Genomic DNA, 22,845 nt, shown 5'->3' with positions numbered 1-22,845 from the left:
GACGGGGCTGTAGTGGAGCAGGTTGAAAGCTTCAATTTCATTGGTGTCCACACCACCAACAAACTATCATGGTCCAAACACACCAAGACAGTTGTGAAGAGGGCTCAACAACACCTATTCCCCCTCAGGAGACTGAAAATATTTGGCATGTGTCCTCAGATCCTCAAAAAGTTTGACAGCTGCACCATCGAGAGCATTCTAACTGGTTGCATTACCGCCTGGTATGGCAACTGCTTGGCCCCAACTTGACACAGCTTGAAGAATTTTGTGCAAATATTGTACAATCCAGGTGTGCAAAGCTCTTAGATACTTACCCAGAGAGACTCACAGCTGTGATTGCTGCCAAAGGTGATTCTAACATGTATTGACTCAGGGGTGTGAATACTTATGTCAATGAGATAATTCTGTATTTAATTTACAATAAATTTGCCAAAAATTACCAAAACATGTTTTCACTTTGTCATTATGGAGTTTTGTGTGTATATGGGTGAATTTAATTCATTTTAAATTCAGGCTTTAACACAACAAAATGTGGAATATGTCAATACAAATGTGTTCCACATTTACCAACCTGCTACCATACAGTTTAGATATTGACTAGTCCTGGTCCAGGGCGTAAGTCACATTTCTACATTAAGTCAGTCAAGGAACGTGCACCAAGGCCCTGGACCAGAGCTCGATATTAATATAATCAGGATGACGTAAAAATGGTCAGAAAGTGAAAAGGAAACAACATTCCCACAGACCAATTCACACACACACACACACACACACATACACACACACACACACACACACACACACACACACACACACACACACACACACACACACACACACACACACACACACACACACACACACACAGAGAGAGCACAGTCATTTTTCAGTCATGCAAAAACGAAAGCGGTGTTGCATGCATGGTGGATATTACGGGGCCCAAGGGAAAGGAGGTCTTCGTGCCATGGGGTTCGGTTTAGAGTTTGGGTCTTTCTGGCATGGAGCCACAGTGAGGCCCTGGGTTGTGTATGTGTGATGGCCATGGCAAACAGATTCGATTCAGAGTAGAGCCAACACTCAAACTTCGGTGCCAATGTCCGCCATGGGTCGGCCTTCTCTCTCTGCCGTGTGAATATGGGCGATTCGTGGAAATAGTTTCACTGAGACACGTAGCCTGTGGAGAAAAGGCTCTGAAGTCCTATGGAAAAGATAAGCAGATTGTTGTTTTTTTTTGTTTTGTTATGTATGCACTGAAACGGTAATCTCCAGTCAGCTGTGCAGGTGAGGTGTGGATGACGGCAGGCTTAATGGTCGATATTGCAAATAGGCTAATTGGATCTAAGATGACTGCTGTCTACAGTCATATAAATAGAACAAAATCCTTGGGTTAATGCGAACACATCACGCTCGACCGCACGGCGCTACCAAGTCTGCTGCTTCTGTTTTCTCTCATCTCTCAAGGTAAACGTACGTTTGTGCCATTCATCCTATAGCATGCTCCCATCACGTGTTGTAGCTTTGCTTTCTGATTGGTTTCTGGTATGTATTGAGTAAGTAATTAGGCATGTATGTAGGCTACTATGGATGCTGGTATGCAGGATCTCTGTTCGTATTGGCAATAACTGATGACTGATATTCTGGTATGAGAAAGGTATGGTGTGTTTTGTGATGTGTTTGGCTGTTGCAGTCTTTTCTATGGATGATATTTTTATTATACTGAAATAGAGATTATTGTCAGTAGGAGGAAAACTCTTTTATGTAGTATTGAGTGGCTATCAGGGTTGGAGTCAATTCCAATTTAATTCCAGCCAATTTAGAAAGTAAACCAAATGTTCCTTGTTGAAAAGCATAGAAGAGAATTGGAATTTCAGCGTACTTCCTGAATTGATTGGAAGGGAAACAGAATTGACCCCAACCCTGGTTGCTATTCAGTTTACCATGTTGTTTTCCAGCCACTATTCAGTTACTTCATTTGCATTTCAGTGGAGAGAGACAGATGATTTATTTTGTAAAGTTGAACATACATATTTTAAGTATAACCCATCTCTAACATTTGAACAATAAGCATAAATAGTCTATTGAGCTATTGATTATTCCCATCCGTTGCCCTTCATGGCTTCGAAATCATTGGCATCTTTTCACCAATCCTTTGAATGCTTAAGATATTTGCACCCCCTGGTGGCAGACAACGGGATCCCTACGTCATGTCAGGTGTCTATTCAAATCCTCTTGTCTGTGAAGATCAGGCAAGATCCAGAACTGTCGATGAATCAATGACTTCCAGGAAGGTTCCGTGAGAAAAAGTCATCTCAAAGTCCACAGCCGGCAGAGCCACGATCATCCGGAGGCCCCATTGTGACATGCCTACGGGGCCAGTCAAGAGAGCACGTTTTTTCTGTATCGCTCTGACGTCAAGTCCTAATATTTAACCAATTGGTTGTGTTTCAGAGCTGCAGCCTGTGAGAGTACGCCAGTGAAGATGAGAGCACTGCTGATTCTCACCCTCTACATTTCATCTCTTGGGGTCCTGCACTGTGGCCCCGACCCCTCTCCCACAGAACTGAGTGAGGATGTTCTCCAGGGTGAGTTTCGAAATGTACTATACCACATGCAACGTTCTTCACCTTTATCTAACATGTGACGCTCAGCAAAGCCTTTTATCCAAATTGACTTACAGTAGTGCATGCAAACATTTTCATATTCCTTGAACCCACAACCCTGGCATTGGAAGGACCATACTTTACCAGGACTATCGGTGACACATAATGGCAATCAAAATCAAATCAAAATCAAATCAAATCAAATGTTATTTGTCACGTGCCGAATCCAACAGGGGTAAACCTTGAAATGCTTACTTACAAGCACTTAACCAACAATGCCGTTCAAAAAACAGAGTATTTAATCAAATAAACAAAAGTAAATATTAACACAATAAAATAACAATAACGAGGCTATATACAGGGGGTACCGGTACCGAGTCAATGTGCAGGTTAGTCGAGGTAATTTGTGCACGTAGGTAGGGGTAAAGTGACTATGCATAGATAATAAACAGTGAGTAGCAGCAGTGTAAAAACAAAGGGGGTGTCAATGTAAATAGTCTAGTGGCCATTTGATCAATTGTTCAGCAGTCTTATGGCTTGGGGGTAGAAGCTGTTAAGGAGCCTTTTGGACCTAGACTTGGCGCTCTGGTACCGCTTGCCGTGAGGTAGCAGGGAGAACAGTCTATGACTTGGGTGACTGGAGTTTGGGCCTTCTTCTGTCACCGACTAGTATATAGGTCCTGGATGTTAGGTATCTTGGACCTAGTGATGTACTGGGCTGTACGCACTACCCTCTGAAGCGCCTTATGGTCAGATACCGAGCAGTTGCTATACCAAGTGGTGATGCAACCGGTCAGGATGCTCTCGATGGTGCAGCTGTAGAACTTTTTAAGGATCTGGGGACCCATGCCAAATCTTTTCAGTCTGCTAAGGGGGAATAGGAGTTGTCGTGCCCTCTTCACAACTTTCTTGGTGTGTTTGGACCATGATAGTTTGTTGGTGATGTGGATACCAAGGAACTTGTATTTCTCGACCCGTTCCACTACAGCCCTGTCGATGTGAATGGGGGCTTGTTCGGCCCTCCTTTTCCTGTAGTCCACGATCATCTCCTTTGTGTTGCTCACGTTGAGAGAGAGGTTGTTGTCCTGGCACCATACTGCCAGGTCTCTGACCTCCTCCCTATAGGCTGTCTCATCGTTGTCGGTGATCAGGCCTACCACCATTGTGTCGTCAGCAAACTTAATGATGGTGTTGGAGTCGTGCTTGCCGCAGTCGTGGGTGAACAGGGAGTACAGGAGGGGACTAAGCACGCACCTCTGAGGGGCCTGTGAGTTGAGGATCAGCGTGGCAGATGTGTTGTGGTCTACCCTTACCACCTGGGGGGCGGCCTGACAGGAAGTTTTTGTCCAGGTGGGAAAGAGGCAGTGTGGAGTGCGATTGAGATTGCGTCGTCTGTGGATCTGTTGGGGCGTTATGCAAATTGGAGTGGGTCTAGGGTTTCTGGGATGATGGTGTTGGTGTGAGCCATGACCAGCCTTTCAAAGCACTTCATGGCTACCTACGTGAGTGTTACGGGGCTGTAGTCGTTTAGGCAGGTTACCTTCGCTTCCTTGGGCACAAGGATTATGGTGGTCTGCTTGAAACATGTAGGTATAAGAGACTCGGTCAGGGAGAGGTTGAAAATGTCCGTGAATACACTTGCCAGTTGGTCCGCGCATGCTCTGAGTAAATGTCCCGGTAATCTGTCTGGCCTATATCCAGATGTTTTCTCTGTTGGTTCTGGGTCCAGGGCTGTCGAGGGATGGTGAGCGTTATGTTGACGAGGAGATGAAGAGAGCCTTGTTTGGGGTGAAACGGATGAAGGAGGTGATGGAGAAGAACCAAGAGAAGCATGAACACCTCATGAAGACCCTCAAAGAAAGTAGCGACAAGAGGAAGGTAAGCCATTTCACAGACAAAGCCGTGCACATAAAATCATCATACAGTAACATATACAGTGCATTCGGAAAGTATTCATAGCCCTGGATCAAATTGGTTTTTCCCCCTTCATCATTCCGCACACAATACCCCCAAAATGACAAAGTAAAAATAGGTCTGTAGAACTTTTGTCATATCCAATTGGTAGTTACAGTCTTATCCCATCGCTGCAACTCCCGTGCGGACTCGGGAGAGGCGAAGATCGAGAGCCGTGCGTCCCTCGAAACAACCCCGTCAAGCCGCACTGTTCCTTGACACCACGCACGCTTAACCCGGAGGCCAGCCGCACCAATGGGTCAGAGGAAACAAAGATGAATGGAGCAAAGTACAGAGAGAATGGGTGAAACTCATTCTTGCATCGTTATACCCAAGAAGACTTGAGGCTGTTATCGCTGCCAAAGGTTCTTCAACAAAGTACTGAGTAAAGGGTCTGAATACTTATGTAAATGTGATATTTCAGGGCCTCCCGAGTGGCACAGTGGTCTAAAAGGCACTGCATCGCAGTGCTAACTGCGTTACTACAGATCCCGCTGAAGTTTTGGTACCCTTCCCCAGATCTGTGCCTCGACACAATTCTGTCTCGGAGTTCTAAGGACAATTTCCTCTACATCATGGCTTGGTTTTGGCTCTGACATGCACTGTCAACTGTGGGACCTTATATAGACAGGTGTGTGCCTTTCCAATGTCCAATCAAATGAATTTTCGACAGGTGGACTCCAATCAAGTTCCAAACTTCTTCCATTTAAGAATGATGGAGGCCACTGTGTTCTTGGGGACCTTAAATGCTGCAGATCTGACTTCCTCATACACAGAAACCCATCACACATTTTCTGCCTCATAAAAAAAGGGTCATACAGAGACCACAAAGCAGACACTGAGTTGTGGATGTGGACTTAAGGAGGGCGTAGAGTACAATAAAAAAAAAACTGTTTTTGCATTGTCATTATGGGGTATTGTGTGTAGATTGATGAAGGGAATTTAAAAAAAAATCCATTTTAGAAGAAGGCCCTAACTTTACAACATGTGGAAAAAGTCAAGGGGTCTGAATACTTTCCGAAGGCAATGTGCAAGGTACCATGATAATAACAAATCACAGATTATTATCTGCATATGATTTAGGCAGTGAAAGATAGCACTTGGTTGAACACACCACAGCATTTAAGGCACGAGACAATTTGCGTTGATGTAACTCTATTAAGCATATGTACAAATATGTAAGTTATGCTCTTCCCCGAGGATAAGAATGTCCTCCAAATGAATAAATAACGTCATATCTGATTATATCATCAATAAAATAAACCCCACTGTAAAAAATTCATCCACGGTGAGAGATTGGAGTCCAAAAAAGCATTCATCATCCTGAATCTAACGGGCTGTGTCCCAAATGGCACCCTATTCCCTATGTATTGCATAGGGTTTAGGGTTCCATTTGGGATGCAAACAGGCTCACCATCTTCTACATGCCGTACACTGACACCAACGCTCTGACTTCCCCACACACAGACACCCATCGCATAGTTCCTGCCTCATAAAAAAAAGCTCATACAAAGCAGACAGTGAGTTGTGGATGTGGACCTAAGGAGGGCGTAGAGTACAGCCCAGTCAGGATTAATGGGCTGACTGTAGATTTATGTCTGTGTTCTGCATTCGTTCAGAAGGGAGGGTACTGTGAGCCAGGGCCTAGGAGGACCGCTGAGCTGAAGGGGCCTCAGAACCACATCCTCCTCTTTCTCTCTTCATTGACCACACATTCACCCTACACACTGACAGAGATTAGTACAGAGGTAACCAGGAAGAAATTGAGAGGTTACAAGGACCATTAGGCATGGTTATATTAAAATGCAGCACAGTACTTTTTCATAGTTATGATCATTGAAATGTGCTTCCATTAAGTCAGTCCAGTTGATCTTGCCTGTTAATACCTCTAAAGAACACCCCAGTTTGCTATTGAATTTACAATTTTGGCTGCATTTTAGTTCCCAATATGGTCTATTCCATATTGGAGGGGGGAAATGCAAAACGAACCCAAGATCTGCATCTAAGGGCAACTACAACTTACTCTTTATTTTACTGAAGGGGGCAGTGCAACTGGCCACAGAGGCGGAGCTAAAGCTTCAGAAGGCGGAGGAGCAGTGCCATGATTCGCTAAAGACATCATTTATGGAGTGTCGACCCTGCCTGGAAGACACGTGCAAGACATTTTACACCTCCACCTGCCGGAGAGGCTTCTCCTCCTTCTCTTTCAAAGTAAGGCCTTTATATCTGCCTTCAAGGCCCCTTACACATCCACGGCTGCATTGACCCATGTCTTATCAAGTAGGCCCAAGATTGGTACAAATTCAGCTCCATTTAGGTATTTGGTTCTCTTCTGCTCACAGGTGGAAGAGTTCTTCAGGAAGTTATCCTCTCAACTGGAAACTCCAGACCAGGTTGTCAATCAGAACCAAGATAACCTGAACCAGACCCAGAACTCGGACGATCCAGATCTGGAGCTGGTGCGGCTGAATGCCTCCTTCAGTCAGATGCAAGGGAAAATGAGCTCCCTGCACAACCGGAGCACAGAGCTGGTCAACAACATGCACAAAGAGTTTGGCCATGGCTTCTGGGTGGCCTTCACCACTAAGCTGAAGCCCAAGCCCCTCTCCCCCACACAGGAGTCCCCTAGTGGGGTCTTCTTCATGGGCATGGGCCGCCTGGGCAGCATGGGCCTAGATGATGTGCTGGAGGAAGTATATGACTTTGGCCGGGCGGTAGTGGAAGACTTCAGCGATGCAATGACAGATGTCTTGGACGAGATGCAGGAGGCTGTAGATGAGGAGTCTTGGCAGCAGAGAGGTATCCAATGATAATAGCCATTCGATACACATTCAGACTACTGGCAAATTTGATCATTATCAGATTTGTCAGGAAATACAGTATCTATTTCATATACCATTATATAATGTAGAGATTTCAAGATCTAAGTACTATAGTCAACGATTGTATAGTATGAAGATGCCTAGAAACTGCTCCTCCAATATAAATCCCAGATTGCGCTTGTAGGCGATGTCATGGCAACGTTGGCTAGCTAAGCTCATGCGCATAAACACGTCATCGTGTCTAACTGTCATTCTCGCACCGAACTGCTCATGTGCAGGCCGTCAAATCAGAGGCATCCCTTTCATGAGGTTGGAGTAATAACATGTTCAGCTACGTAAGACATTGACTCGAATCTAGTTTGTGCCTTTAGATTTAGAGAAAAAATAACAACCAATACTTTCTCCCATTGACTTCCCAAACCCCAAACCCCTGATTGGTCTGTCGAGTCTGCTTCGCAAAGTGTTCCCAAAATAATTTCAATGTTGGGCCTCTGGGTTTAGAAACTCTGTGCTATAGTTATCACATTGTGGTGTCTCTCTAATTTGATACAGCTCTGATGATGTTTTCCTGTGTGCTGTACCCCTTTCCAAAAACACAGAGTCCTTCCCTAGCTGGAGCTGGGTCCCAGTTCCATTCCCAGACATGTATCTCTGTAGACAGCTCCGCAGGCAGGTAGCAGAGTGCTGGCAGCTGCAGAGACTGTGCGAGTCCTGTCAGGACACTTTGGTGAAAGGTAAATATTGATGATCATTATTGAACTCTCATTGAATTAAAAGGTTGCCTGTCCTATTGGAACACATGGTTTAAATTACACATTGCGCCCCTTGGGGATTCCCATGAAATGGTGTTCTACGGTCTAGCTTCTAGACTGTTAACTTAAGTGTTTGACCATGCCGTTGTGTAACAGAGTTGGTCTCAATTTGCAAATCACTAGCTTTTCTAGTGTAATTAGCTAAGACAGGGACAGGTAAGGAAGCTTTACTGTTACGCAAGCACAGTGTTATAGGGGGGAATGGGGTAAGTTGAGCAAAATTGGTAAATTGAACTACCCTTGTTTCTAGGAAACCATATGCAGTGGGGCAAAAAAGTATTTAGTCAGCCACCAATTGTGCAAGTTCTCCCACTTAAAAAGATGAGAGAGGCCTGTAATTTTCATCATAGGTACAATTCAACTATGACAGACAAAATGAGAAGAAAAAAATCCAGAAAATCACATTGTAGGATTTTTAATGCATTTATTTGCAAATTATGGTGGAAAATAAGCATTTGGTCAATAACAAAAGTTTCTCAATACTTTGTTATATACCCTTTGTTGGCAATGACAGAGGTCAAACGTTTTCTGTAAGTCTTCACAAGGTTTTCACACACTGTTGCTGGTATTTTGGCCCATTCCTCCATGCAGATCTCCTCTAGAGCAGTGATGTTTTGGGGCTGTTGCTGGGCAACACGGACTTTCAACTCCTTCCAAAGATTTTCTATGGGGTTGAGATCTGGAGACTGGCTAGGCCACTCCAGGACTTTGAAATGCTTCTTACGAAGCCACTCCTTCGTTGCCCGGGCGGTGTGTTTGGGATCATTGTCATACTGAAAGACCCAGCCACGTTTCATCTTCAATGCCCTTAATGATGGAAGGAGGTTTTCACTCAAAATCTCACGATACATGGCCCCATTCATTCTTTCCTTTACACAGATCAGTCGTCCTTGTCACTTTGCAGAAAAACAGCCAAAGCATGATGTTTCCACCCCCATGCTTCACAGTAGGTATGGTGTTATTTGGATGCAACTCAGTATTCTTTGTCCTCCAAACACGACGAGTTGAGTTTTTACCAAAAAGTTATATTTTGGTTTCATCTGACCATATGACATTCTCCCAATCTTATTCTGGATCATCCAAATGCTCTCTAGCAAACTTCAGATGGGCCTGGACATGTACTGGCTTAAGCAGGGGGACACGTCTGGCACTGCAGGATTTGAGTCCCTGGCGGCGTAGTGTGTTACTGATGGTAGGCTTTGTTACTTTGGTCCCAGCTCTCTGCAGGTCATTCACTAGGTCCCCCCGTGTGGTTCTGGGATTTTTGCTCACCGTCCTTTTGATCATTTTGACCCCACGGGGTGAGATCTTGCGTGGAGCCCCAGATCGAGGGAGATTGGTGAGATCAGTGGTCTTGTATGTCTTCCATTTCCTAATAATTGCACCCAAAGTTGATGTCTTCAAACCAAGCTGCTTACCTATTGCAGATTCACTCTTCCCAGCCTGGTGCAGGTCTACAATTTTGTTTCTGGTGTCCTTTGACAGCCCTTTGGTCTTGGCCATAGTGGAGTTTGGAGTGTGGCTGTTTGAGGTTGTGGACAGGTGTCTTTTATACTGATAACAAGTTCAAACAGGTGCCATTAATACAGGTAACGAGTGGAGGACAGAGGAGCCTCTTAAAGAAGAAGTTACAGGTCTGTGAGAGCCAGAAATCTTGCTTGTTTGTAGGTGACCAAATACTTATTTTCCACCATAATTTGCAAATAAATTCATAAAAAATCCTACAATGTGATTTTCTGGATTTTTTTCCCTAAGTTTGTCTGTCATAGTTGAAGTGTACCTATGATGACAATTACAGGCCTCTCTTATCTTTTTAAATGGGAGAACTTGCACAATTGGTGGCTGACTAAATACTTTTTTGCCCCACTGTACAAAATGTCTAATTTCACCAAATATTTAGGAAGAGGTTGTCAATTCATGGAATTTGTGAAGGAAGAAACCACATGGAAAAGGTTGTAACAAATTAGGTCCAAAAACCGATTTTCACCAAGTCAAATTAATATATTGTGTTAGAGGTTTCATGATGCTTGTATCTAAACCAAAGTAGATAATTTAAAGGTTGTTCTCTAGATCAGTTGTGGTCTCTATAAACTTAAATATGAGGTACCTAAACCTAGCATGAAATTGCTTCCTTGTAACTGTGTGGGCTAATATAGTCAAAATGTTTGCCTTACGGTAAATTGAGCCAATGGCAAGTTGAGCAAATTGAAGTGTTTTCTTCTCAGTTGTAATGCAAGGCATTATCGCTGGGATATGAGATAACAACAGGGCCTGGCCTATGTTAAAAGTGTTTTAAAAAAAAGTGAAATCTGTGTTAACAGCTGCTTAAAATGATTAACAGACAAAAACGTGATTGTGTTGAATTGTGTTTGGGAAAGAAAGATAGACATGGTTTTAAAAGGTAGTGGTAATATTACATTTAGTACAGAAACGTGTAGGCGGCTTAACTTACCCTGTCCAGCAGTAATGTTTACATACATTCTGATTATTTCCAGGGATACACAACATCCTGACATACATGTAGACATCTTCGTTATAAAGAATACTATATTTCCCTTGACAGAGTTGATGCTGAATGTAAGAAATTACTACATTTCTCCCCACTCTCCCCTTATCTGTATCATGTTCCCCCAGAGTGTCCCAGTGTTAGGGAACTCCACTCTGCGCTGGAGGAGACCTACCGGCTGCTCAACACGTCTCGTCTGCAGTATGAGGAGATGCTGCAGGTGGTCCAGAAACACACGGATGACACACGCACCTGGCTCAGCGCCATGGAGGCCAAATATGGCTGGGTGACGCAGCTCACCAATGGCACCCTGGGTCCTCAGTACGTCTTCGGTGTGAGCGCGGTAAGTTCACAGTACACACGTATAATGGTTGTCCCTTTGTACCTCTGATGGTGATGATGATGTTGTTGATGATGATTTCAGCCCTTTAGAAAAAAAAAAAAGAATATTATTTTCATGATTACTGTGTTGTAATATGTTTCCAGGTGGTTCTACAGGTGAGGGATAATGGGTTTAAAGGTGACACCAGAGTGGTGTTGAACATCCTGAACTCTCCTTCATTAACCCTCTCCGTCCCAGCAGAGCTAGAGGTGCAGGACTCTGCCTTCATTCAGTATGTGGCCCAAGAGGCCCTGGCCCACTACAAACAGTCAAAGGTAAGTATAAAGTCTGCAGCTAGGCAAAACTACATGCCATGATCACAGTACCCAGACAATTACTTATAATTTAAATGTATCATACAGTATGCTATAGGCCCAAGCTAGTTATACATGACAAAAGTAATGGGTTGTATCCTGCATTGTTTCTGATCCTTTCACAGATATGAAGTAATCTGAGGATTTTGCAAGCTGTGCTATTCATAAGCCTCAATTTACCATTGTGTGTCTACCAGTTCCTTGGAATGAAGCATTATGTTTAAGGTTGTATGCAACATTTGGTCGAGCTACGAGCTATACTCTATACACTAAGTGATGGAATAAAAAAATGTAAGAAACATGTGTTTGATCAACTTTTACATTTTACTGATGATTAAACTGTGACTGTGAACATTTCCATGGATATTTTTATTTATTTATGTTCATACATCACTCGTTTCTGATCACTCGTCTCTATATTCGCGGCATATAGAGAGGCGGGGATTACCTTTTGCGCCTTTTTTCCCCAATCTCCCATTGGTCCAGTTGTAAAACCAAGAATCACGCTTGCACTCGTCTTTTACTTGATTGGAGGAATATCTTCTATGTAGGTGTGTCTTCGAGGGAAAACCAAAATAAACCAGGAAATGTTCAATTTAACACAGGAGTAGAAGAAATCAACCACTGCTTCAACTGCATGAATTGTGTCAGTATTTTTTGTTGTTGTTAAACCAACCAACCAACAAAATGCCTGCTACTTCTGATATACACACAGCGGAACCTTGTAATAACGAAGAGCCTAAGAAGGCAGATAGTCAGGTGGGACAAAGTTCGTTCTCTCTCTTCTGTGATGAACGCGGGTATCTGAACCAATGTGAATACATTTTGCAACATGGACATCGAAAGGGAGACCGAACAGGAACGGGGGTCATCTCTGTTTTCGGTTCACAAACGAGATACAGTCTCCGGGGTAAGTCGATTTAACTAATGTTAAGTATGTGTGGGAAGTTGTGCGTAGACGGTTAATGCGCGATTAAAACATATGTAATTTTCCCGCCATGGCGGGAATTGCACAACCTAAGTTGAACGTTGCCTTCTTAACTAGCTTTGCATGGGACCTCTGTTCAAATGACTTGCTTTTTTTTTTTTTTCGTTTATCATTCCAGATCAGTTTCCTTTGCTGACGACGAAAAGGGTTTTCTGGAAAGGAATTCTCGAAGAACTACTGTGGTTTATCAAAGTAAGAAGGAAGCCATGTCCCCCGAAATAATGCATCAGTGACCACGTTTACATGCACACCAATATCCAGAAATTATTCGGAATACTCAAGTATTCTGTTTTTTGAGTTGGCTAATATTAACGTCATATCCCCTTAACAATGACCGGAATACAAGCTTTCCCGGGTTATGTAAAACTAGGAGAAAATGCCTAGGATATGGTGCTTTTTAGACGGGGAAACTCATGTAAACATCTTATTCGGTTTACTGTTTTACGCGGTCTGCGCAGGCTCCGGTTGCATAAATCGTGCCATCGTCACACAACACCCTAGACTGCGAACACCCGTGACTCAAACGTCATCGCACAACACCATAGACTGTTGGCAGTCTGGTGACGTTTCCATCTGATTGTCAAAACAAATCACTTCAAAAAGTAGGCTAGCTGTGCAGTTAGATCCACCATTAATAATGCAATTATTCCATACGGGACCTTAATGCATACTGGCTATTTTCACCCCAAATAATTAACTACATTTGTTAGGCCATTTGTTTGTCAACTATAGTTAAATACACGCAGCTTCTATTCTGTCGTAACTTGTTGCCTTGTAAGACCAGTCCTCACCAAAACAATGTCATGCATCGATGCATTAATCTAGTTGACACAGGTGAAGTTGTCTATTTCGTTTAGGAACCGGGAGAAAACACCAACAACTCAAACCGTGGAAAGATTGGACCTGTGTAAAATGTCCAATGCCGTCAGTTTGATCGGTTTTAAAGAAACACGTTTCTGATAAGACTTCAGTTCGTCTGGGACGCATGTTTTATGTGGTTGAAATACAGTCTGTGTGCATAAGTGTCGAAGATAACACTTGAGATGCTGAACAATATTATTTCTTCACTCCTGTTGCTGAGCAAATGATTATTTGTTGTATCCATTATTCTGCAAGAGTAAATATTATATTTCCCTACATGTGAAAGGTTATAGGCCTACAGCCAGTGTCCGTCCACACTTCAGTTTTCTGTTCCATTTTACCCATATGAAGTTCAATTAGGAATATTCTGTTTATTCACGGATACAGGGATACTCGTGAACGGGATATCACATGTGCATGTAAACAGATATTCCTGAATCAGATCTTAAGCGCGATATGAGCTGCTATCTGGAATACTGTATGCATGTAAACGTGGTCACTGTTATAATGCATTGAATTGAATGTTTCCACTAGATGGCGCGCCATACCAATACATCGGGCAGAGACCTTGACGGATCTTGTTCTGTGTGTTTGCTGTAGGGCTCAACAAATGCCAAGGAGCTCGCAGAGAAAGGGGTGAAGATCTGGGATGCAAATGGATCGAGACAGTTCCTGGACAAAATGGGGTTTACAGACCGGGAGGAGGGAGACTTGGGACCCGTGTACGGTTTCCAGTGGAGGCACTATGGTGCAGAATACAGCGACATGCACAAAGGTCCATCACCCTGACATGGTGTTGTAGGATTATGTTGTGTTTCAATCCAACCAATTTGAACTGTAGTGCTTAATTCTCTTGCCTAATACTTCACTTTGTAGATTACACAGGACAAGGTGTGGACCAACTACAGATGGTTATTGACACTATCAAGACTAATCCAGAAGACAGGAGAATCATAATGTGTGCATGGAACCCCAAGGGTATTTGACTAAAATATTCCATTCTGATTTTGCACAGACATTTGCAGTAATGATTTCAATGTGTATTCCACACTTAACAGTCAGTGTTGGTTTGTATCGCTCACACCCACTCCTGTGCTGTTCTCAGACCTGCCCCACATGGCGCTGCCCCCCTGCCATGCCCTGTGCCAGTTCTATGTCATTGACGGGGAGCTGTCGTGCCAGCTGTACCAGCGCTCGGGGGACATGGGCTTGGGAGTGCCCTTCAACATCGCCAGCTACGCCCTCCTCACCTACATGATCGCTCACATCACAGGACTCAAGGTGGGGCAGACACTGGTTTAAATATCCTACTCTCAACACCTCCCTTCCTTTGACTAAAAGCAAAGAGGATATTTTAATAAGGGGTGTAGTAAATTTAAGAGATTTCTTGCCTTTTTTTCCCCCTTTAGCCTGGGGACTTTGTGCACACTCTGGGAGATGCTCACATCTACAGCAACCACGTCGAACCCCTCAAAGTGCAGGTAGGTTCATGACCCGATACAGCAACACGGGCAACTTTGACATTGAGATATACACTGCAGTGACAGGTGTGTAATGCTACAGCCAATGAGATGTGTATGCATACAGTACCAGTTAAGTTTGGCCACACCTACTCATTCAAGGGTTCTTCTTTATTTTTTACAATGTAATAATATTGTCCATTTTGATGTTGTCCGTCAACGGATGACTCCCATTTTAAGAACCATTGTCTCGATCTATAGTTTTTGGACACAATGTCTGGCCGCAGCCTAAACGTGATGACCCTTCCCTTACAGCTCCAGAGAGAGATTCGGCCCTTCCCCAAGCTGAAGCTCCTCCGGACGGTTGAGAAAATAGATGACTTCCGTGCAGAAGACTTTGAGATTGTTGACTACAATCCCCACCCCACCATCAAAATGCAGATGGCAGTTTAAATGGGCTTCAATTAACTAATATATGGGGGGGTTGTCCTTTTTAATTGATTTAAATATTCAGGTACAGTCTACCTGTTGCCTTTTTTTTTTGTGTGTATTTTGTTTGTCATGTGATTTATTTTTTTTTGTAAATAAAGAATTTATACATTTAGTTGACTTGTTAGTTGGCACAGAGCTTGGAAACATGTTCTAATTATTAAACAACAATTTATTGAGACCGAACATTAGAGTACAGATCTAGGATCAGCTTACACTCCCCCAGTCATAACCTTAACAATTCGTGAGGGGAAATTAATAACAGACCAAAGATCCACTTCTAGGGCCACTTCACCCTACTCCACATTCCTCACGGGTCCAGGAGCTTCTTCCACATTTCTGAAGGGTATCAGTGTCTGCACTGATGAGTCCCAACATCTCACTGGAGTAGCCTGGATCCTGATGGAACAATGACCAACAGAAATGATGGTCATTATGATTAAAACATACCTTGGGAGGCATGTAGTGGGTGTTCTGAATCACATGACTTAAAGTGCTCATCCTGAGAAAGACTGGAACAGAATTAATTTCAGCTCCTGACCCCAGGTCAAATATTAGTTATAATCACATGGATTTAAAGTAATTATGGGGGTCATGGTTATATTGAATGTTTTGTCATTGTGGCTGGAATATTACCCTAAGTGACAAGAGTGAAAGGAAGCCTCTACATAATACAAATATTCCAAATTATGCATCGTGTTTGCAGTAAGGGACTAAAGTAAAACTGCAAAACATTTGGCAAATAAATTCACTTTGTCCTGAATACAAAGTATTATGTTTGGGGCAAATACAACACATCACTAAGTACCACTTCATATTTTCAATCATGGTGGTGGCTTCCTGTTATGGGTATGCTTGTCATCTGCAAGGACTAGGGAGTTTTTTTAGGATACAAATAAATGCCATAAGCACAGGAAAAATCCTAGAGGAATACCTGGTCTGCTTTCCAACAGACACTGGGAGACAAATTCACCTTTCAGCAGGACAATAACCTAGAACACAAGGCCAAATATACTCTGAAGTTGCTTACCAAGACGATATTGAATGTTACTGAGTGACCTAGTTACAAAATCTATGGCAAGACTTGAAAATGGCTGTCTAGCAACAACCAACTTGACAGAGCTTGAATTATGTTCAATAATTAATTGTACAATCTAGGTGTGCAAAGCTTAGACATACCCAGAAAGACTCACAGATGTAATCACTGCCAAAGGTTATTCTAACATGTACTGACTCAGGGTTGTAAATTAAATATTTGATTTTCAAAACCTTCACAAAAAAAATCTAAAAACATGTTTTCACTTTGTCATTACGGGGTATTGTGTGTAGATGGGTGAGAGAGAGAAATCGATTTAATCCATTTTGAATTCAGGCTGTAACAACAAAATGTGGAATAAGTCAAGGGGTGTGAATACTTTCTGAAGGCTCTGTATCTATGTCAGTCTGTGTCTCTCTGTGTATGTTCCTATAGTTGTGCACTGCATTGAGGTTTACTGCATCCAATGGCGTAACAGATTAGATTTACAAGTGTGTTGTTGGGTCCAATCATCTGCTGTATGAGACTTCACTGGCAAATGTCATTCTCTAGGTCAGCCCCCACAGTCTTGCACTAAATGATGGATGGACCAAGTTCAAAGTGATGGTGGGGGCTGACCTTGAGTCTCATACGGCAGATGATTGGACCCAACAACACACAGGTAAATTGAATCTGTTATGCCATTGGATGCAGTAAACATCATAATGCAGTTGATTGGACCAATTCATCCTGCAGCCAAGTGTCTTCTCTGTTTAAGACGATTGATGCCAACCAGAGTTTGGACGTAGGTGACCTGGGGGACCAGGCTGGCTGAGTACAAACCCATGTGGATCAAAGAGCCCACCTCCCCCGACAACATCCTGGGACATGCTGCCATCTCCAAGGTGGTAAGGGGAAGTGAGAAGGATCTGATGCCTGGGCTCTTTCTGAATGTGTCTTTCTGTGATTCCTCACATCCTATTTCCTCACTTCCTTCTCAACTATGTTGGAGAAGGTCCAAGGTATTTTCCCCCCGGACCTTCTTCAAAAACCTTTAAAAAAAAAAAGTTTTAATGTTTGCAAATATATTAAAAAACTAAAACAGAAATACCTTATTTACATAAGTATTCAAACCCTTTGCTATGAGACTTGAGGAACGACAATGGTGTTGATCCATCCTCAGTCTTTTCATATCACAACCATTAAACTCTGTTTTAAAGTCAAATCAAATCTTATTTGTCACGTGCCGAATACAACAGGTTACCATGCACCGAATACAACCTTACCGTATAACGTTTACTTATAAGCCCTCGGCCTCTTGGTGAAATCCGTGAGCACTTTCCTTCCTCTACGGCAACTGAGTTAGGAAGGACGTCTATATCGTTGTAGTGACTGGGTGTATTGATACACTATCCCAAGTGTAATTATTAACTTCACCATGCTCAAAAGGATATTCAATGTTATATTATATCAATGATATTCAATTAACCCATTTACCAATAGGTGCCTTCTTTGCAAGGCATTGGAAAACCTCCCTGGTCTTTGTGGTTGATTCTGTGTTTGAAATTCCCTGCTTGACTGATGGACCTCACAGATAATGTGTGGAGTACAGAGATGAGGTGATCATTCAATAGAGTGAGTCCATGCAACTTATGTGACATGTTAAGCACATGTTTTTCTCCTGAACTTATTTAGGCTTGCCATAACAAAGGCTTTGAATACTTATTGACTCAATACATTTCAGCTTTTCAATTATTCATTTGTAAACATTTCTAAAAACATAATTCCACTATGACATTATGGGGTGTGTGTAGGCCAGTCATGCAAAATCACAATTTAATGTATTTTAAATTACACAACCAAATTTTGGGAAAAGTGAATACTTTGTGTATTAAAGTAGTCAAAAGTTTAGAATTTGGTTCCATATTCCTAGCACGCAATGACAACATCAAGCTTCCGACTCTACATATCAGTTGGATGTTTTGCAGCTCTGATTCTACCGATAGCTACGCTATTGAGGAAAAATGTACTTTCTATGCCTGTGATATGTGGTTGTCCCACCTAAGCATTTTAAGAGGAATGCACTAACTAAGTCGCTCTGGATAACAGTGTCTGCTAAATTACTGAAATGTTAAAAATGTAACACTGCATTCAGGACCGCCGCTGTGGCCAACTGAATTAATCATTTCTCTCGTCCAATCCGGCACAAAATGGGGAAAAGTGCTGCACACACCTTTCAGTGAAGGGCGGCAGGTGACCTAGCGGAGAGAGCGTTGCGCCAGTAACTGAACGGTTGCTAGATCAAATCCCCAAGCTGACAAGGTAAAAATCTGTCGTTCTGCCCCTGAACAAGGCCGTTAACTCATCATTGTAAATAAGAATTTGTTCTTAACCGACTTGCCTAGTGGAGTGGCTGTGTGTAGGCCTGCTCACCCATCACATCTGCCCACTGCTGGCGAGAAGGTAAAATACACAGAAATAACTCAATCTCCTCTAGATTTCCCCACAACTAGGGTTGACAGGGTTTCCACAGCACACACCACCGCAGTTTGAAGGGACAAAAGTGAAAGTTAGTGATTCATTTGAAAACAGTAGATAGTATTATCCTCAGACTAGCAGGTAGGTTGACATTGGGACAACTAGCATTAAATCTGTGAAATAATATGGTCAGCTTGCATTTGTTCTAGTTGTGCCTATTAATACAAAGCCAGCCTGTATTGTCTTGACGCTGTGGATAACATGTATTTGTTGGTTACAGAAAGCCAACCAATTATAATACTCCAAATGTATTTAAATTGTGTAGTTTGTGGATCAAGAATCTGACCAATTTCTGTGCCCCTGCCCACAGTAAATCTCAACCCATATCCTCGCATTCCTTGATCAGTTTCGATGACAACATAGGCGACAGAGTAGTCCAGGTTGGTGATGAAAGAAGCAAATGTATTATTGCATTGTGTAATAGTTAGAACTACTGGTGGTACCTTATGTATAACATTTTACGTGAAGCAAGCGCAGCAGCAATTAACTTTTGTCTGCAACTTCTGCAAGAAATCAGTTATTACATTGATGCACGTACCATTGCGCCTGAACAATGATGCTCAAAATACGTTTGAAAATCTGACATCACTGACTGTCAATTTGATATTTGTAAAATTCAAATAAAAAAAAGCTAACAGGGAAGTAGCCCCTTCTGTACTATCGCAATTTCAACAGGGAGTCCCGCCCACTGCGACTGGTTGAAATGCCTCTGCACCTAGCAATAATGTTATTGTCACATGACTTCATGCATAGTGGCTGCAATGTAACTGACAAAAATCAATTCATGCCAAGAATATGAATCATTCTGACAGCTCGAGATTCATAAAATGTTGTGCCTGTTGTCCGTATTAAACTAATGAATCTCACGAATTCAATACAGAATAACATACAAATTAGAATCAGAAATGTTTTATTTTCCAACTGTACAAATTCCACAGATTAGTATCTAAACCATAATTATTTATCTTTCACCCAACGTCTTTGCTGTCCTTTTTATAAAATCAGGATTTTGTACAAAGCCCTTCTTTAAAACCCCAGTTGACCAATCTATGTTCTGCCCATCTGTGTAAGTATGCATAATCAAATGTAACACTTAACTGATGAGTTTAAAGAAAAGAGTCAAATGACCCCTGTGGATGCGACATGACGCATTAAAATGACCTTCCTCCATTTTGCGGTCTTAAAATATGACTAACCGTTCACTGGTTCTGACTAATGTATTAAAGGTAGACTCGGCGATATGATGTAGGTGCACAAAATAAACAGCATAGTGGGTCAAATTCCGCAACTACTAAGAGCTTTGAAGCGCGAGGCTAAACTCCCACACTGTTTTGGTCCCGTACCTTCCACGCTCTTACAGCGTGAAGGGAACCCTTGCGCAAGCACCGTCTGTGACTAAGGGAGCAAAGGCTTGCATCTCGCTCGTCGCAATATCTGCGGTGCTGCTCGTGGCAACGTCATTTCGCTGAGTCTACCTTTAAAAACAAAAATGTCTGAATAAAAACGTATCCTCTTTGTATCTAGGCTGAAACTGTTGACTGAATGAAATCCGTTCACACTATAAAATCACATGTAGTCAAAATAAAACAGTGTTCAGGTGCTTTGGCAATATTTTCCCATAAAGGTGAAATGGTTTCCTTTTCGAGCATCTTTAGGTCTGAAAATGGAACATGTGATGAGTCTAGTAAATGACTTAACCATGTAAGTGAAAGAAAAGGCCAAGTTCTTTTTAACATAATTGTGTACAAGTTATTGCTGGCATGTAACTGCCAAATCAGGTGGTTGCATCCATAAATTCTAATTCTGGTCCTAGAACACATTTAGTCTATACTAGCTCCATTCAATATTGCCTCCTGTTGCGTAGTGCTATGACATGTGCAGAGACAATCTGCAATGGCATGTAGCTTAGTGATCTACAGGGCTGTCGGCATTGCCAGGTGAGAGCTGAATATTCTCCTCTCTCACAGTGATACATTGCTCCGGGGTAAAGTTTCCCTTAGATAGAGATCTAGGATCAGCTTCCACTCCTGTAATCCTCACCTAAAGAATTATGTAGGGAAAATGCTAAACTGTCTCCAGATCAGAGTACAAGGGAAACAAGGTTTAGTCATATGCTGTAGTGATCTTTAAAGAGGTAATATAACTTGGCATGGCAACAGTTTGTCTTGGACACATAACAGGATGGACTTAGTGTTGTAGAAATGTCCTGTATGTTAATGAAGGACTTGAGGGCTTCACATGAACCTAGAACCATTTCCATGATATGAATAATTCTTAGTTTATATAGAATAAAATCAACTAATAGAAATAAAATAGAAAATGAGCAGACAAGACGGACCCGCGCAACTGTCCCTGATCCGTGCCACTCAAGTCGATCATTCAGAAAAACATGTAGAAAGAAAAGCATTTTCCAGTTGAACACAGAACTGAATTCTCATTTGAAATATTCCCACAGTACTTGCCTTCGAGTTTACACAGGCAGCCCAACTCTAATCTTATTTTCACTAATTGATTTTTTACCCAATCAGATCAGCTCTGAAAAATATTTAAAAAGATCTGAATCGATTGGTCAAAAGACAAATTAGTGGAAAAATGAGCAGAATTGGGCTGCCTATGTGTAAACGCAGCCTTACAGTACATCCTTCTCTCTTGTCCTCCATTTCAAAGAGCTATCATTCTGAGAGCCTCTACCTGATGGGCTTTCGTGCCATTTTCATGGTTCAACAAATTTGTTAAAACAACTACACAGTTGAATGATTGGTCACTTTGAAAATGAACATGATCATTGAGGACAAAATAAAGGATACAAAATAAAATAGTAAATTCATACAAACTAAGACTATATGTAGTACCTGAAATTAAAAATAAACAGAACGTAAAAAAAAAAAAAAAGTACTTTTTTTTTTTATCATCAGCGATAGCAGTGGTTTTGTGCAACTTGATAACCAAGCTTCCAGTTGGCTTTTCTGAAGCACATTATTCATAGAATTACATCTCCATGCGTCTGTATCCAAGTCTGCTCCTCCTGGGTGGAGAGATACATTGCACGGTGAAGTGGTCCAGGGCTGCGCTGCGGCCAGGCCTGACTATAGGTTATCCCCAGGCTGGTATTGTGGCTCCGTGGCTGTGAAGTAGTCCTCCAGGAAGGACTGGATGTACTCGAAGGTGGGCCTCTCGTCAGGGTCCTTCTTCCAGCACAGCTTCATCATCTCGTGGAGGGACTCTGGGCAGCCCTGGGGGCAGGGCATACGGTACCCCCGCTCCACCTGCTCCAGGACCTCCCTGTTCACCATGCCTGGGTGGAGAGAGAATAAGACAGCGAGAGAAAGAGAAACACAGAAGGAGGGGGAGGGGGGGTCAGTCTATTTAGTGCCCATTACATTAACAGTGCAGTAAACCATGTGAGTTAAGTCACAATAAAAATCAAGATTATCCACAACAAAACAAGGTCTGTGATCTATTTCCATTGTCACAGTCACGAGATGGCAGTGCATTGTGAAATCACCCAATAGCTCCATTCGACTATTACACCCCCCCCCCCCCCCCCCCCGAAAAGCATAAATAAAAAAGGGGTCTGAAGGTTAGTGTGTGTGTGTGTCAGCGTTTCACAGCACCCGTCAGCCTCTCTCTCTCCCCTGAGCCCGATCAGTCTGGGACAGATGGTTATAAACAAGAGTGGTGTTCAATCTCCAGATCAGACCCTACCAGATGGTTCTCTCTAACCTCAGTCAGTGTTTATCCCGTGGAGACAAAAACAGCCATCATGACAGTGTCACCCCCAGCCCACTTCCTAGGACAGTATTTTTTTTTTTTTTTTTTTTTTTTTTTTTTTTTTTTTTTACCTTTATTTAACCAGGCAAGTCAGTTAAGAACAAATTCTTATTTTCAATGACGGCCTGGGAACAGTGGGTTAACTGCCTGTTCAGGGGCAGAACGACAGATTTGTACCTTGTCAGCTCGGGGGTTTGAACTCGCAACCTTCCGGTTACTAGTCCAACACTCTAACCACTAGGCTACCCCACTAGTCTAGGCTACAAAGACTTCCTTGTTTACATTGTGCTGCCACGACTCCTCCTGGTTACACAAGACACCTACTTCCCTAGCG

General features: G+C 42.6%; 3 protein-coding genes across 3 annotated transcripts in view; 2 read left to right on the top strand and 1 right to left on the bottom strand.

Moving 5' to 3' along the window:
* Positions 1-881: 881 nt before the first annotated feature.
* LOC110489945 (clusterin-like protein 1) lies at positions 882-11,736 on the top strand. Its single transcript, XM_021562974.3, has 9 exons — positions 882-1,461; positions 2,449-2,582; positions 4,330-4,478; positions 6,594-6,764; positions 6,896-7,352; positions 7,975-8,109; positions 10,822-11,036; positions 11,180-11,350; positions 11,515-11,736. Exons 1-9 carry the CDS (start codon positions 1,391-1,393, stop codon positions 11,518-11,520), a joined length of 1,509 nt encoding a protein of 502 aa, XP_021418649.3. The 5' UTR covers positions 882-1,390; the 3' UTR covers positions 11,521-11,736.
* On the top strand, positions 11,729-15,302 carry tyms (thymidylate synthetase). The gene is made up of 7 exons (XM_021562975.3): positions 11,729-12,299; positions 12,496-12,569; positions 13,839-14,013; positions 14,115-14,216; positions 14,344-14,519; positions 14,648-14,719; positions 15,014-15,302. Exons 1-7 carry the CDS (start codon positions 12,077-12,079, stop codon positions 15,149-15,151), a joined length of 960 nt encoding a protein of 319 aa, XP_021418650.1. The 5' UTR covers positions 11,729-12,076; the 3' UTR covers positions 15,152-15,302.
* Positions 15,303-19,633: 4,331 nt separating this feature from the next.
* The window catches only part of LOC110489944 (tyrosine-protein kinase yes), a 31,589-nt gene continuing 28,377 nt past the window's right edge, over positions 19,634-22,845 (bottom strand). The window contains exon 12 of the mRNA XM_036944234.2: positions 19,634-22,035. Within this exon, the coding sequence (XP_036800129.2) occupies positions 21,827-22,035 (209 nt within the window). The 3' untranslated portion in view covers positions 19,634-21,826. The remainder of the gene's footprint in view (positions 22,036-22,845) is intronic.

The sequence above is a fragment of the Oncorhynchus mykiss genome, chromosome 15 (genome assembly GCF_057628025.1).
Source record: "Oncorhynchus mykiss isolate SJ-2025 chromosome 15, ASM5762802v1, whole genome shotgun sequence".
Lineage (NCBI taxonomy): Eukaryota > Metazoa > Chordata > Actinopteri > Salmoniformes > Salmonidae > Oncorhynchus > Oncorhynchus mykiss.
Note: the sequence above shows the minus strand (reverse complement) of the source record. Positions and strands in the feature narration are given on the sequence as shown.

Coding starts and splice junctions, on each gene's coding strand:
- LOC110489945 (XM_021562974.3), top strand. CDS start 1,391: ATGCGAACACATCACGCTCGACCGCACGGCGCTACCAAGTCTGCTGCT. Junction 1,462..2,448: donor GTTTTCTCTCATCTCTCAAG/GTAAACGTACGT, acceptor GTTGTGTTTCAG/AGCTGCAGCCTGTGAGAGTA. Junction 8,110..10,821: donor TCAGGACACTTTGGTGAAAG/GTAAATATTGAT, acceptor ATGTTCCCCCAG/AGTGTCCCAGTGTTAGGGAA.
- tyms (XM_021562975.3), top strand. CDS start 12,077: ATGCCTGCTACTTCTGATATACACACAGCGGAACCTTGTAATAACGAA. Junction 12,570..13,838: donor AACTACTGTGGTTTATCAAA/GTAAGAAGGAAG, acceptor TGTTTGCTGTAG/GGCTCAACAAATGCCAAGGA. Junction 14,014..14,114: donor ATACAGCGACATGCACAAAG/GTCCATCACCCT, acceptor TTCACTTTGTAG/ATTACACAGGACAAGGTGTG.